Genomic DNA, 16,074 nt, shown 5'->3' with positions numbered 1-16,074 from the left:
TGCCGCCGCAGGCCCGCCCCACACTGCGCGCCCCTCCCTCCCCTCTGCCTGAGTGAGCCAGAGCCCCCGAATCAGCGGCTCCTTTAAACCCGTCCTGTCTGAGCGAAGAACGGACGCCCTCCGGCGACCTACGCGCAGAGGCGGGGCCAGGTCCAAGGCTGAGACCCGGGAGCTGTGAGAGCAGAGGCAGGGAAATCTCTCTGTGCAGCCTCGGAGGCAGCGGATTAAAGCTCCACGGTCCATTTGATGTGCCCTGCGTCTGTGGAGTGCATGAATGGACAGCGAATCATCCCAAATTGAGGAAGTGGACTTTGAGGACAAGATTTAAGACTTTCCCCCCTTTTCCTCTTTTTACAACGAATTATTCCAAATTAAGGAGGTGGACTTAGAGAGCAAGATTTCAGACTTCTCGCCCTTTTCCTCTTTTTACAACGAATTATCCCAAATTGAGGAGGTGGACTTGGAGAGCAAGATTTTTGATTTTTCCCCCTGCTCTCTTTTTGTGAATGTGTATGTGTAATCTTCTGTGTAAGATTCTCTCTGTATAGCTTTGCTTCCACCATATGTCTCAGGGTTCTATCGGTCCGGTTTTTTTTTTTTTTTTCCAATAATTACTTTCTAATTTTAATAACGCTACTATATTTCATACTTTATTCTATTTTACTTTACCTGCTCTTTCTTTTTTTCCTACTCTCCCTTCCTCCCTCCCTCCCTCCGCTCCTCCTTTCCTTCTTTCTTTTTCTTTCCTCCCTCCCACCCTTCTTCTTTCCACTTTCTTTTTCTTTCCTTCCTCCCTCCCTCCTGTCTTTCTTCCTTTCCTTTCTCCCTCCCTCCCTCCTTTCTTTCCATCCTTCCTCCCTCCCTCCCTCCCTCCTTTCTTTCTTCCTTCCTTCCTTCCTTCCTTTCTTCCCTTCTTCCTTTCTTTCCCTCTCTCTTTCTTTCTTCTACTAATTCTTTCTTTCTACTTTTTCTCCCTGTTACTCTGAGCCGGGTGGATGAAAGGCTCTTGGTGCTGCAGCCAGGAGCCAGTGCTGTGCCTCTGAAGTGGGAGAGCCAACTTCAGGACACGGGTCCACAACAGACCTCCCAGCTCCACATAATATCAAGCAGCGAAAATCTCCCAGAGATCTCCATCCCAACACCAGCACCCAGCTTCAGTCAACGACCAGCAAGCTACAGTGCAGGTCACCCTATGCCAAGCAACTAGCAAGGCAGGAACACAACCCCACCCATTAGCAGAGAGGCTACCTAAAAACATAATAAGGCCATAGGCACCCCAAAACACACCACCAGACGTGGACCTGTCCACCAGAAAGACAAGATCGAGCCTCAACCACCAGAGCACAGGAATTAGTCCCCCCCACCAGGAAGCCTACCCAACCTACTGAAACAACCTTAGCCACTGGGGTCAGACACCAAAAACAACGGGAACTACGAATCTGCAGCCGGCAAAAAGGAGACCCCAAACACAGTAACATAAGCAAAATGAGAAGGCAGAAAAACACACAGCAGGTGAAGGAGCAAGATAAACACCTACCAGACCTAACAAATGAAGAGGTAATAGGCAGTCTACCTGAAAAAGAATTCAGAATAATGATAGTAAAGCTGATCCAAGATTCTATTTCCATGATCCATAATCTTGGAAATAGAATAGACAACATGCAAGAAACAGTTAACAAGGACCTAGAAGAACTAAAGATGAATCAAGCATCGATTAAAAACACAATAAATGAAATGAAAAATACTCTAGATGGGATCAATAGCAGAATAACTGAGGCAGAAGAACGGATAAGTGAGGTGGAAGATAAAATAGTGGAAATAACTGATGCAGAGCAAAATAAAGAAAAAAGAATGAAAAGAACAGAGGAGAGTCTCAGAGATCTCTGGGACAACATTAAACGCACCAACATTCGAATTATAGGGGTTCCAGAAGAAGAAGAGAAAAAGAAAGGGACTGAGAAAATATTTGAAGAGATTATAGTTGAAAACTTCCCTAATTTGGGAAAGGAAATAGTTAATCAAGTCCAGGAGGCACAGAGAGTCCCATACAGAATAAATCCAAGGAGAAATACACCAAGACACATATTAATCAAACTGTCAAAAATTAAACACAAAGAAATCATATTAAAAGCAGCAAGGCAAAAACAACAAATAACACACAAGGGAATCCCCATAAGGTTAACAGCTGATCTCTCAGCAGAAACCCTACAAGCCAGAAGGGAGTGGCAGGACATAATTAAAGTGATGAAGGAGAGAAACCTGCAACCTAGATTACTCTACCCAGCAAGGATCTCATTCAGATTTGATGGAGAAATTAAAACCTTTACAGACAAGCAAAAGCTGAGAGAGTTCAGCACCACCAAACCAGCTTTACAACAAATGCTAAAGGAACTTCTCTAGGCAAGAAACACAACAGAAGGAATATACCTACAATAACGAACCCAAAGCAATTAAGGAAATGGGAATAGGAACATACATATCAATAATTACCTTAAATGTAAATGGACTAAATGCTCCCACCAAAAGACACAGAGTGGCTGAATGGATACAAAAACAAGACCCATATATATGCTGTCTACAAGAGACCCACTTCAGACCTAGAGACACATACAGATTGAAAGTAAAGGGATGGAAAAAGATATTCCATGCAAATGGAAATCAAAAGAAAGCTGGAGTAGCAATTCTTATATCAGACAAAATAGACTTTAAAATAAAGACTATTAGAAGAGACAAGGAAGGACACTACATAACGATAAAGGGATCGATCCAAGAAGAAGATATAACAATTGTAAATATTTATGCACCCAACATAGGAGCACCTCAATACATAAGGCAAATACTAACAGCCATAAAAGGGGAAATCGACAGTAACACACTCATAGTAGGGGACTTTAACACCCCACTTTCACCAATGGACAGATCATCCAAAATGAAAATAAATAAGGAAACACAAGCTTTAAATGATACATTAAACGAGATGGACTTAGTTGATATTTATAGGACATTCCATCCAAAAACAACAGAATACACATTTTTCTCAAGTGCTCATGGAACATTCTCCAGGATAGATCATATCTTGGGTCACAAATCAAGCCTCGGTAATTTTAAGAAAATTGAAATTGTATCAAGTATCTTCTCCGACCACAATGCTATGAGACTAGACATCAATTACAGGAAAAGATGTGTAAAAAATACAAACACATGGAGGCTAAACAATACACTACTCAATAACGAAGTGATCACTGAAGAAATCAAAGAGGAAATTAAAAAATACCTAGAAACAAATGACAATGGAGACACGACGACCCAAAACCTATGGGATGCAGCAAAAGCAGTTCTAAGGGGGAAGTTTATAGCAATACAATCCCACCTTAAGAAACAGGAAGCATTTCGAGTAAACAACCTGACCCTGCACCTAAAGCAATTAGAGAAACAAGAACAAAAATACCCCAAAGCTAGCAGAAGGAAAGAAATCATAAAGATCAGATCAGAAATAAATGAAAAAGAAATGAAGGAAACGATAGCAAAGATCAACCAAACTAAAAGCTGGTTCTTTGAGAAGATAAACAAAATTGACAAACCATTAGCCAGACTCATCAAGAAAAAAAGGGAGAAGACTCAAATCAATAGAATTAGAAATGAAAAAGGAGAAGTAACAACTGACACTGCAGAAATACAAAAGATTATGAGAGATTACTATAAGCAACTCTATTCCAATAAAATGGACAACCTGGAAGAAATGGACACATTCTTAGAAATGCACAACCTGCCAAGACTGACTCAGGAAGAAATAGAAAATATGAATAGACCAATCACAAGCACTGAAATTGAAACTGTGATTAAAAATCTTCCATCAAACAAAAGCCCAGGACCAGATGGCTTCACAGGTGAATTCTATCAAACATTTAGAGAAGAGCTAACACCTATCCTTCTCAAACTCTTCCAAAATATAGCAGAGGGAGGAACACTCCCAAACTCATTCTACGAGGCCGACATCACCTTGATACCAAAACCAGGCAAGGATGTCACAAAGAAAGAAAACTACAGGCCAATATCACTGATGAACATAGATGCAAAAATCCTCAACAAAATACTAGCAAACAGAATCCAAGAGCACATTAAAAGGATCATACACCATGATCAAGTGGGGTTTATCCCAGGAATGCAAGGATTCTTCAATATACGCAAATCAATCAATGTAATACACCATATTAACAAGTTGAAGGAGAAAAACCATATGATCATCTCAATAGATGCAGAGAAAGCTTTCGACAAAATTCAACACCCATTTATGATAAAAACCCTGCAGAAAGTAGGTATAGAGGGATCTTTCCTCAACATAATAAAGGCCATATATGACAAACCCACAGCCAACATTGTCCTCAATGGTGAAAAACTGAAACCATTTCCACTAAGATCAGGAACAAGACAAGGCTGCCCACTCTCACCACTCTTATTCAACATAGTTTTGGAAGTTTTAGCCACAGCAATCAGAGAAGAAAAGGAAATAAAAGGAATCCAAATTGGAAAAGAAGAAGTAAAGCTGTCACTGTTTGCAGATGACATGATACTATACATAGAGAATCCTAAAGATGCTACCGAAAAACTACTAGAGCTAATCAATGAATTTGGTAAAGTAGCAGGATATAAAATTAATGTACAGAAATCTCTGGCATTCCTATACACTAATGATGAAAAATCTGAAAATGAAATCAAGAAAACACTCCCATTTACCATCGCAACAAAAAGAATAAAATATCTAGGAATAAACCTACCTAAGGAGACAAAAGACCTGTATGCAGAAAACTATAAGACACTGATGAAAGAAATTAAAGATGATACAAATAGATGGAGAGATATACCATGCTCCTGGATTGGAAGAATCAATATTGTGAAAATGACTCTACTACCGAAAGCAATCTACAGATTCAATGCAATCCCTATCAAACTACCAATGGCATTTTTCACAGAACTAGAACAAAAAATTTCAAAATTTGTTTGGAAAAACAAAAGGCCCCGAATAGCTAAAGCAATCTTGAGAACGAAAAACGGAGCTGGAGGAATCAGGCTCCCTGACTTCAGACTATACTACAAAGCTACAGTAATTAAGACAGTCTGGTACTGGCATAAAAACAGAAAGATAGATCAGTGGATCAGGATAGAAAGCCCAGAGATAAACCCACGCACATATGGCCAACTTATCTTTGATAAAGGAGGCAGGAATGTACAGTGGAGAAAGGACAGCCTCTTCAATAAGTGGTGCTGGGAAAACTGGACAGGGACATGTAAAAGTTTGAGATTAGATCATTCCCTAGCACCATACACAAAAATAAGCTCAAAATGGATTAAAGACTTAAATGTAAGGCCAGAAACTATCAAACTCTTAGAGGAAAACATAGGTAGAACACTCTATGACATAAATCACAGCAAGATCCTTTTGGACCCACCTCCTAGAGAAATGGAAATAAAAACAAAGATAAACAAATGGGACCTAATGAAACTTCAAAGCTTTTGCACAGCAAAGGAAACCATAAAGAAGACCAAAAGACAACCCTCAGAATGGGAGAAAATATTTGCAAATGAAGCAACTGACAAAGGATTAATCTCCAAAATTTATAAACAGCTCATGCAGCTCAATAGCAAAAAAACAGACAACCCAATCCAAAAATGGGCAGAAGACTTAAATAGGCATTTCTCCAAAGAAGATATACAGACTGCCAACAAACACATGAAAGAATGCTCAACATCATTAATCATTAGAGAAATGCAAATCAAAACTACAATGAGATATCATCTCACACCAGTCAGAATGGCCATCATCAAGGAATCTAGAAACAATAAATGCTGGAGAGGGTGTGGAGAAAAGGGAACACTCTTGCACTGCTGGTGGGAATGTGAATTGGTACAGCCACTATGGAGAACGGTATGGAGGTTCCTTAAAAAACTACAAATAGAACTACCATATGACCCAGCAATCCCACTACTGGGCATATACCCTGAGAAAACCATAATTCAAAAAGAGACATGTACCAAAATGTTCATTGCAGCTCTATTCACAATAGCCCGGAGCTGGAAACAACCTAAGTGTCCATCATCGGATGAATGGATAAAGAAGATGTGGCACATATATACAATGGAATATTACTCAGCCATAAAAAGAAACGAAACTGAGCTATTTGTAATGAGGTGGATAGACCTAGAGTCTGTCATACAGAGTGAAGTTAGTCAGAAAGAGAAAGACAAATACCGTATGCTAACACATATATACGGAATTTAAAAAAAAAATGTCATGAAGAACCTAGGGGCAAAACGAGAATAAAGACACAGACCTACTTGAGAATGGACTTGAGGATATGGGGAGGGGGAAGGGTAAGCTGTGACAAAGCGAAAGAGAGGCATGGACATATATACACTACCAAACGTAAGGTAGATAGATAGTGGGAAGCAGCCGCAGAGCACAGGGAGATCAGCTCGGTGCTTTGTGACCACCTGGAGGGGTGGGATGGGAAGGGTGGGAGGGAGGGAGATGCATGAGGGAAGGGATGTGGGAACAGATGTATATGTATGACTGATTCACTTTGTTATAAAGCAGAAACTAATTAAAAAAAAAAAAAAGAGAAATCTAGAAACAATAAATGCTGGAGAGGGTGTGGAGAAAAGGGAACACTCTTGCACTGCTGGTGGGAATGTGAATTGGTACAGCCACTATGGAGAACGGTATGGAGGTTCCTTAAAAAACTACAAATAGAACTACCATATGACCCAGCAATCCCACTACTGGGCATATACCCTGAGAAAACCATAATTCAAAAAGAGACATGTACCAAAATGTTCATTGCAGCTCTATTCACAATAGCCCGGAGCTGGAAACAACCTAAGTGTCCATCATCGGATGAATGGATAAAGAAGATGTGGCACATATATACAATGGAATATTACTCAGCCATAAAAAGAAACGAAACTGAGCTATTTGTAATGAGGTGGATAGACCTAGAGTCTGTCATACAGAGTGAAGTTAGTCAGAAAGAGAAAGACAAATACCGTATGCTAACACATATATACGGAATTTAAAAAAAAAATGTCATGAAGAACCTAGGGGCAAAACGGGAATGAAGACGCAGACCTACTTGAGAATGGACTTGAGGATATGGGGAGGGGGAAGGGTGGGCTGTGACAAGGCGAAAGAGAGGCATGGACGTGTATACACTACCAAACGTCAGGTAGATAGATAGTGGGAAGCAGCCGCAGAGCACAGGGAGATCAGCTCGGTGCTTTGTGACCGCCTGGAGGGGTGGGATGGGGAGGGTGGGAGGGAGGGAGATGCATGAGGGAAGGGATGTGGGAACAGATGTATATGTATGACTGATTCACTTTGTTATAAAGCAGAAACTAATTAAAAAAATAAATAAATAAACTTAAAAAAAAAAAAAAAAAAAAAAAAAAAAAAGAATAGTAGTTGCCAAGGGCTGAACGGAGAGGAGAATGTAGAGTTGTTTAATGGATACAGAGCTTTAGTTTTACAAGATGAAGAGTTATGGGGGATGGATGGTGGTAATGGTTGCAACAATGTGAATGTATTTAATACCACTGAACTGTATACTTAAAAATGATTAAGATGGTAAATTTTACGTTACATGTATTTTACCACAATAAAAAATTTAGTTATAGTTATGCTCAAAATAGAATCAAAACATAAACCAAATAACAGCTTCTTAAAATCAAAGACAACAAGGCTTCCCTGGTGGCTCAGTGGTTAAGAATCCGCCTGCCAATGCAGGGGACATGGGTTCGAGCCCTGGTCCGGGAAGATCCCACATGCCATGGAGAAACTAAGCCCGTGTGCCACAACTACTGAAGCCCACACATCTAGAGCCCGTGCTCCACAACAGGAGAAGCCACTGCAATGAGAAGCCCGTGCACCGCTACAAAGAGTAGCTCCCTCTCGCCACAACTAGAGAAAGCCCATGCACAGCAACAAAGACCCAATGCAGCCAAAAATAAATAAAATAAATTAAAAAAAAAATCAAAGACAACAATAATAGTAATAATAGAAAAATACCTTGCAGTTCTGTAGCAGTCGTATGAGATGTTCAAAGCAATTACTGTTAAGAAAAATAGCCTGAAGAACAGGCCTATCTCTGCAGTCTAACATGGCTGTAATGGTATCTAGGAAATTAAAAACAAAATTGTCCATTAATAAAGTGGAAAATCTGGGATCACAGAAACATTCACTCTAGCCATATATTTAATTTAGGTTTTTTGGCTAACAAACAGATGTAAATTAATAGGAAATAATAAAGAGGGGGAATAGAAAACAAAACCTGTACTTATTACTTGACAAGAAAAGTGAAAAAAAAGTGAACATTTTTATACTTTATTATTAAAAATATTTATTTTTTATATATAAGAATGATATATATTTCCCAGAGATTTACTTAGGTGTTCTTCCATTATAACTTAAGTGTAATAAACTGTGGTTCCCAACTTGATATGAATAAGCAACACTTGGTTATGTCTGGCAACATAGTCTCATTTCTATAGTATAAAATTAACATATGACTATCATGAAAATGAGACTTAGGCAATTAATCCATTTGTGATGATGCTTTGGTCTTGTTTCCTACTGAAAGGATGTCCCCACTCAGAAATCAAGGGACATTTGACATAGGTAATATGCAAGTTCATAATAAAAAAGAAGTCCAATATAGACTCAAATTTCCTTATAAACTTATAATTTATAATAATTATAAAACATGACATGTTATAACATATAAAAGAATAGAAACTATATAAGATGAATCTATTTTCCTACAGAAACACTGTTGTTATGAATCATTAAGTTTCACTGAGATTTTGAAGTCCAATATTTTTAAATTGGACACCACACACATACCCACACAAACATTTTTTAAAGTCTCTAGGGCTATACAACAAACCATTAATGTTGGTTATGTCGGGTGGCAGGATGCAAAAACTTTTTTTTACTTATCTGAACTTTCTAGTTTAGCTATAATGAAAATATGTTACTTCTATAAAAAGGAACTCAGTTAATAATATTAGTATCTATCAATTTAACAGAAATACAAAAAGAAATCACATATATTGGTGAAGGAGCTTGCAGGGAGGCAGGAGAGGGGGAGAGAGAGAAAGAAGCACAGAATGACACAAAACAACCAACACAAAGAGAGGGAAAGAGAAACAAGACACATACACACAGAGGATCTGAGGAATCAAAACAAAACAAGAAACCAGAAACCCTCAAAAGGAAGGACATGCTGAAGTGATTTCTACAGAGATGTATTAGAAGCACATAAAAAATTGATCGTAAGTGACTCTTTGCCATAGGTTAGAAACTACAAATGGCACTTCTTGAAAATTTACTTTTCCTAGAATTTCAAAATCACAGCTGATTTACTTTTGAACATTGATGCTTTTAGTGGATTACAACTTTCAAGAGAATATAGAGGCTCGATTTTGTCACTGTTAAAGCAAACATGTGAAAGACAAATCAATTCCATATTATTTTGAAGTCAAATCTAAATAGTCACACAATATCTGAATTAAACAATCAATATTTTCGATACAATAGCCTTGAATTCTAAATGAAAATGGAGAATATAAAGGTAAAAAAAAAACTAGATTCAGAGAAAACTGAATATAATAAACTTCATCTAATACTCACTCAGCATTTTGATCTGTAGAGCTATGAACCGGCTTTCCCACAGCCTGGACCTCCTTTGATTAGGTAAAGCTGAATGATCTGAATTTAGCAATTTAAAATAGTTCTCCAAAATAGTGCTGGTTTCCACTTGACGCTGATCAGAGCTGCTAGTGAGAAGGATATGTACCACCTCTGTAAGGCACTTCAGAGTAAGTTCTACCTTCCTACCCACTTCTTCAGGATTTCCATCTTCCCAAGAATCGCAGTCGGCCAAAACTCTCATGAGAACCTCCATGGTGGCTGGAGAAATTGCTTGCAAAGCATTCCTCTGAAACATGAGAGACTAAAAATGAAACCCAAATCTAACTGAAGTGCTGTACGTTTGCAAAAACAAAGAGAATTTAATAAATCTGCAGACTTTTTCTTTATAAATCAACATTGAAAAACTTTTACACAGATACTTTGACAGACATTGCTGGTGTTTTACACATATTAGGTCTTCATTTCTTCACTACTAATAGCATTCTGATTTTATTCAGATAGTCACCTGCCCATGTAGAAAACTTACTTACCACCCTCCCTTGTAGCTAGGGGTAGCCATGCGACATAGCTCTGGTCAAGAATATATGCCAGTAGACCATGAAGAGGATATCACTTTACAAATAAAAAAGGAAAGGATCCTTTGCTCTTGGCTTTTTCACCCTTTTCCTGCCTGAAATGCAGACAAGAAGCTTGCAGCCACCTTTATATCATGAGGAAACAAGCCCCAGAATTAAAGTAGCAGGCTACAGAGCAGAACAGGAACACAAGGACCTTAGTTCCTGATGATATCATTGAGTTGCTGTGCTATCCCAGAACTGCCTGCATCGGGATTTCTTATGCAAGAATAAAAATAAACACGTCGATTTGGCCAAGCCTCTCTCAGATTTTCTGTTGGTTATAGCAAATGACATATATCATTTATATCATATTATCCCAAATAATATAGATATATAAGAGGACTGGCTTGGCTCTGATTCTACAAACATATTTCTGAAACTCTAAGTAACTGGTAGCTATTTGAGATGATCCATTAAGCTTGAAATAAATATGTTGCCCTAAATTGTTAAATTCATAAATAATAAATCAGAGTATAATTATGTAAAATCATCTAAAAGTAATAACACTGAGGCCATGTGGACTGATTATCAATATGATAAATAATATCAATAATAACAAGTGCTACTATGAAAGAAATTGCTGATGGCCCATCCAACATCAATTTCCCTCTGCTTCCTTATTAACAGAACCCCTGATGTTTTTGCTGGACACATGGCTACCAGGAATAAACATTACATTTAAATAAAAGAGGTAAGTAAATTAAGTTTTAAACAAGATCTAAACTCAAAAAAATATTTGTATGGTTCATGAAATTTTTAAAGAGACAAAGAATTCATTAAATAATCTACGGAAAACTTTTTGCACTGTTTACTATCGTTTTATAGGTTAACTTTCAACATGTTCCTCACCTGCCCACCAGCTACAATGGCTCCAAAGAGATGCAATAAGCAACACTTAAGACTCTCCTTGAGATGCTCACTTTCTTGAAAACATTCTGTGAATATAATACACAAAATAAATAAATAAGGTTTCTCTTTCACAGTATGACTGATCTCTAAGGAATGTCTGACACAGAAACATCAAAAACGATTTGTATAGCTGATTCACTTGCTGCACAGTAGAAGCTAACACAACATTGTAAAGCAACTATACTCCAGTAAAAATTAATTATAAGAAACAAAACAAAACAGAACAAAATTTAAAAAAAAAAGATTTGTGAAAGGCTAAAATTTGTTAAAAGGCAGAGTTAACATGCATTTTTTTTCATAGAAAAGGAAAAGAGAAACCATCAATCAGGGAGCATTTTAGATACTTTCTTTATGTTACCTCATTTAATTCTCATAATACTCTATACGAGGATAATATTTTGCCCCCATTTATAAATGAGCAAATGGAAGGTCAAAATTTAATACGGTGCCTAAAGTCATCGGGTTACTAAGTGACAGAGATACAAATTAACCCAAATCTGCAATAAAACTAGATGTCTTTTTACTACTAGTACTACTGCTTATATAAACTATTATTATTCAATTATAAAATTGAAAGAGTTAGATAAAAAGATCCCCTGGGTCCACTCCAGGGCCAATATTCTAAGCTCTGGTACCAATAGTAACCTTTCTTTTAACATAACTTTATTGCTTTTAAAAGGTTATACATGCACATTACACAGAAAAATTTAAACAGCATAAAAGAACTGACAAGGAAAAGCAAGTTTCCCTCTAACCTATTCCTCAATCCACCTTGCTCTCTACACCTTAAAAAAAAAAAAGCAAAAAAGCTCTACATACATTACTGCATTATGCTTTTTTGCTTAATCCATTATACTTAATACATTCTGAGCATTTTTACATCTTAATATATACATCTGCATTATTCATCAGTAGTAGAATGACTAGAGAGCATTCCACTACAATGACGTACCTTAATTTACTTAACCAGTTCTCTACTGATAAATGTTTATGCTTTTCCATTTTCTTTTGAAACTACTAACAATCCAGTAATGAATATCCTTTTGCATACATCATTACATACAAAGACAAGATTATAACAATAGAATTATATCTAATTTTTATACATAAGAAACATTACCAAAAAGAAACAATTTTGAGTTAAAGTGTATTGATAGAAATTTACATTTAAAAAATTAAGTCATTCCAGCTATGCTGGAGTAACTGTCACTACACATGTTTTCCTGCTATAAATAACTAGAAAATTCGAAAAAATAGGCTCTAGAGATTTTTAGGTTCTAGAAATTGTCCTTCTATTGTGAAACACAAGAGAAGGAAAGCAAAGTAAACCCAAGGATCACCTCAGCTTCTGGTTTGTAGACATTTTCTGAACAAATGCAGAGCAAAGGGGAACCCTAAAAGAACATGGCTATTTGCTGAGTTAGGAGACAGATAAAAAGTTTGGGGAGGCCTAGGCAACTGGAATTTGTAAAGCAGTACTTGAATGGAGGAAGCTCTACATACAGAGAAAGCAATCCAGAAATATGCAAAGGGCTCACTTTGAGTCCAAGTACCAGTCCTAAATTATAGTATGAAATCCCACAAGACAGGCAAAAACCTACCAAGAAGTTGTAAACTGAAATTTCAGATTTCACACAGATGATAGAGTTCTATTCAGCCACAGAGGACATACAGAAAACAAATTCTAATCATAAGATTGCTGGAGTGTCAGATACTATACTAGTATCTGACAAAATAGGCAAGGAATATTACCATGGATACGAAGGGACATTTCATTATCAAAAAACAGGTCATGAAGATAAGGCTTTTCAAAAAATTTGCAATAGTTTATTTTAAAGACTTTACATCTACAAGTACTTGGGATAAATATTTGGGGATAAATTAACAAAACATGTGCACAATCTATGTTTTGAAAACTATGTAATACTGGTTAAAGAAATAAATAACATACAAATAAACAATGAGATATATCCGATTCATGAATTGGAAGTCTCAATATTCTTAAGGTGGCAATTCTCCTCAAATGGTTCCATAGATTCAATACAATCCCAATCAAAATCCCAGCAAGCTTTTTTGTAACAATACTGAAAAATGGATTCTAAAATATATATAAAAATGCAAATGATCCAGAATAATGAAAACAACTTAAAAAGGAAGAACAAAGTTGGAGGTCTTAATGACTTCAGGACTTAGTATAAAGTCACAATAATCAATACAGCATGGTAACAGCATAAAGGTAGACATGTGAAACAAAAAAAAGAATCCAGAAGTCAACCCATGTTTTATGGTCAACAGATTTTTTGACAAATGTGCCAAGGTAACTCAATGGAAGAAAGAAGAGCTTTTTCAACAAATGTTGCTGGAACAATAATGAAAAACGTTATGCTACATAGAAAATACTAACTCAAAACAGGTTAACTGACCTAATAGAAGAAAACATAAGAGAAAATCTTCATGACCTCGAGGTAATCAAGATTTCTTTGGTAAGGCACAAAAACCACAGATCATAAAAAAAAATTTATAAATTAAATTCCATTAATATTTAAAGCTTCTGTGTTTTAAAAGACTCAATTAAATGAAAAGGCAAACTGAATAGGATAAAATGCTCTTAGTGATCAAGTTTGGAATAATTTTAGCATCAAAAACTATAACCTGATTGTAACATTGAATAAATAAAAATCATTGAGTCCACAGTGATACACAAAAAAGAGAGAAATAAAACTTATTTGCCCCACTAGAAGTAACTATTATTTGAACTCATTTTGAAAACAGACAGTAAAAGGGAAAGATTTAAGTACTTTATCCAACCTTTTTTGGAACAGCTGTAGTTTATCCCCAGTTGATGAGGGAAAATTCTTTTTTACAGAATACAACAGCTGATAGAACTGTAAGGATAGAATTTGAAGACCACAATATTTCAACCCTCAATAAAATAACTGATCCAGGCAAGTATCATCAATGGATGCAAAATATTAGGTGAAAAAATGTTGAAAAATAGATATTCACCCTATGCCACAGTATCATTCCAAGAATATCTTGCAAAATTGCAAAAGGAAAGACATCTTTACAATTGAAAAATTCCACTATCACTACTGTGAATGCTGATTAACAAAGGGTAGGAAAAACCCTTTCTCCTTCTCTATAGGAAAATGGACCAAGTATTATATTTCTGGAAATCTGACAAATGTGGACCATCAATGAGTGACAAATGAGTTACCAGGCAACATTGCTTATGGTAAAAATGGCCCTTGATCTGGACTAGGAAGACTATGATAACTATAAAATAACCTTGGGCTTCCCTGATTGCAACTTGTAATTTAGGCATTTCCCTTCCCAGGATGTGGAAATTACATTCATGGGTTACTATAAGCTATACATGCCTTCTATGGGATACTGTACTTCAAAGTCAGAGTGGCTCACACATCCACCAATTTGGTTTCATACCCTCACTTAGAAAACCCAAGAAAAGCCCTCGGAATGTTCTGAGATCTCCTCCTGAAAAGAAACACCTACACTGTTCCATTGGCATGTTGGGTTTCCTACTGTGGACATGAGAGTTTGATTATCTAGCTGAAGGCAGTATCACTACTGGTGGTCAAGCAAAGTGGGCACTGCAATCATCTTCACCAAGCAATCAAACAAAGGACTATTTCGTTAGCAGACATTTGGTCCTGTCCAAAATGTCCATAAGATATTTGGTCCATGCCAAAAAGTCCTTGACATTTGGTCCTACCCAAAACCATGTGGCATGAACCAAATATGCTCATTTGGATAGAAGCAAATTTCAAGGACGTTTTGGCATAGCCAAGTGTCTTATGGACATTTTGGACAGGACCAAATATCAAGGACCTTTTGGCATGGACCAAATGTCATATATATTTTGGACAGGACCAACTGCCCTTCTAGGGACTATTTGTCTTATTTTATTATCTTAGAAAAAAAAAAGTGAGAGAATTAAAGCAAATATGGCAAAATGGCAAAATGTTAAGATCTGACCAATTTGAGTGGGAAACACAAGGTGTTCCTTTTATATTCTGCAAAATTTTCTACATTCTTAAAATATGGCAAAATCATTTCTTTAAAGAAAGAAAGCTAGAGTCCATATAGGTCATACAAACGGGGACCAAGTCTCTCAAGTCTATTTTCTGTAAAAATTCTAAAGTTTTAAAATATACTACCATCATTGAAACATTCAACTCTTCTCAAAAGAAAAACACTTTGAGAACAATGAATTAAATAAAACCAAGAAGAATAATCACAACAAAACATGAATCAAGTACTCCAGTAATAGTTTCTTAGAATCTTTATCTTATAAATACACAAAGCTGAATCAAGGTCAGAATCAGAATAAGAATAAGGAACAGTCAAAGTAACATCAGAATCAAAGCAAGAGAAATTAGAGCTGTTACTTACGATAAAAGAAAGGGACAAACTCCACTGTGAGAGAAGCTGGTTTATATTTCTGTCTGCTCTTTTCCACAGTACTAAGGATTCGTCTATTGTTAAAAAGAAGTTAATACCAAATTACAACATGGGCAAATAGAGAAGGCACAATTACAAAAACAATTATAAAATAAATTTAATATTTTACTTTTGATTTGTGTACTGAATAATACATCACCAGGATTGGCATAATCTTGAAAAGGAGGTCTAGCCACTAATTTAAATGCTCACCAACTGAAAGGATTTCTTCTTTCGAATTACACAAAAATTTAAAACAATTAACGGTGAAACGTAGCAGTCACATTAAGTTTCCTAACAACTGGAAATAGAAAAAGGAAATAGCCATTTAAAATTTCCAAAATGTAAAAGAACTAGTTCAGTAGTACTGCTAATTTGATACCT

The 16,074-nt window shown here is 36.5% G+C and overlaps 1 protein-coding gene across 8 annotated transcripts in view; it reads right to left on the bottom strand.

Moving 5' to 3' along the window:
• Window positions 1-16,074, bottom strand: part of NBEAL1 (neurobeachin like 1) — a 181,770-nt gene that overhangs the window by 117,303 nt on the left and 48,393 nt on the right. For 7 of the 8 annotated variants that reach the window (XM_081241721.1, XM_081241722.1, XM_081241717.1 and 4 more), the window contains 4 exons: window positions 15,643-15,725; window positions 11,170-11,255; window positions 9,683-9,989; window positions 8,060-8,166 (listed from right to left, as the gene is read on the bottom strand). In XM_081241721.1, the coding sequence (XP_081097847.1) occupies window positions 8,060-8,166; window positions 9,683-9,989; window positions 11,170-11,255; window positions 15,643-15,725 (583 nt within the window). The remainder of the gene's footprint in view (window positions 1-8,059; window positions 8,167-9,682; window positions 9,990-11,169; window positions 11,256-15,642; window positions 15,726-16,074) is intronic. The other variant, XM_081241723.1, reaches the window with a different exon arrangement.

The sequence above is a fragment of the Mesoplodon bidens genome (assembly GCF_964165515.1).
Source record: "Mesoplodon bidens genome assembly, chromosome: 8".
Lineage (NCBI taxonomy): Eukaryota > Metazoa > Chordata > Mammalia > Artiodactyla > Ziphiidae > Mesoplodon > Mesoplodon bidens.
Note: the sequence above shows the minus strand (reverse complement) of the source record. Positions and strands in the feature narration are given on the sequence as shown.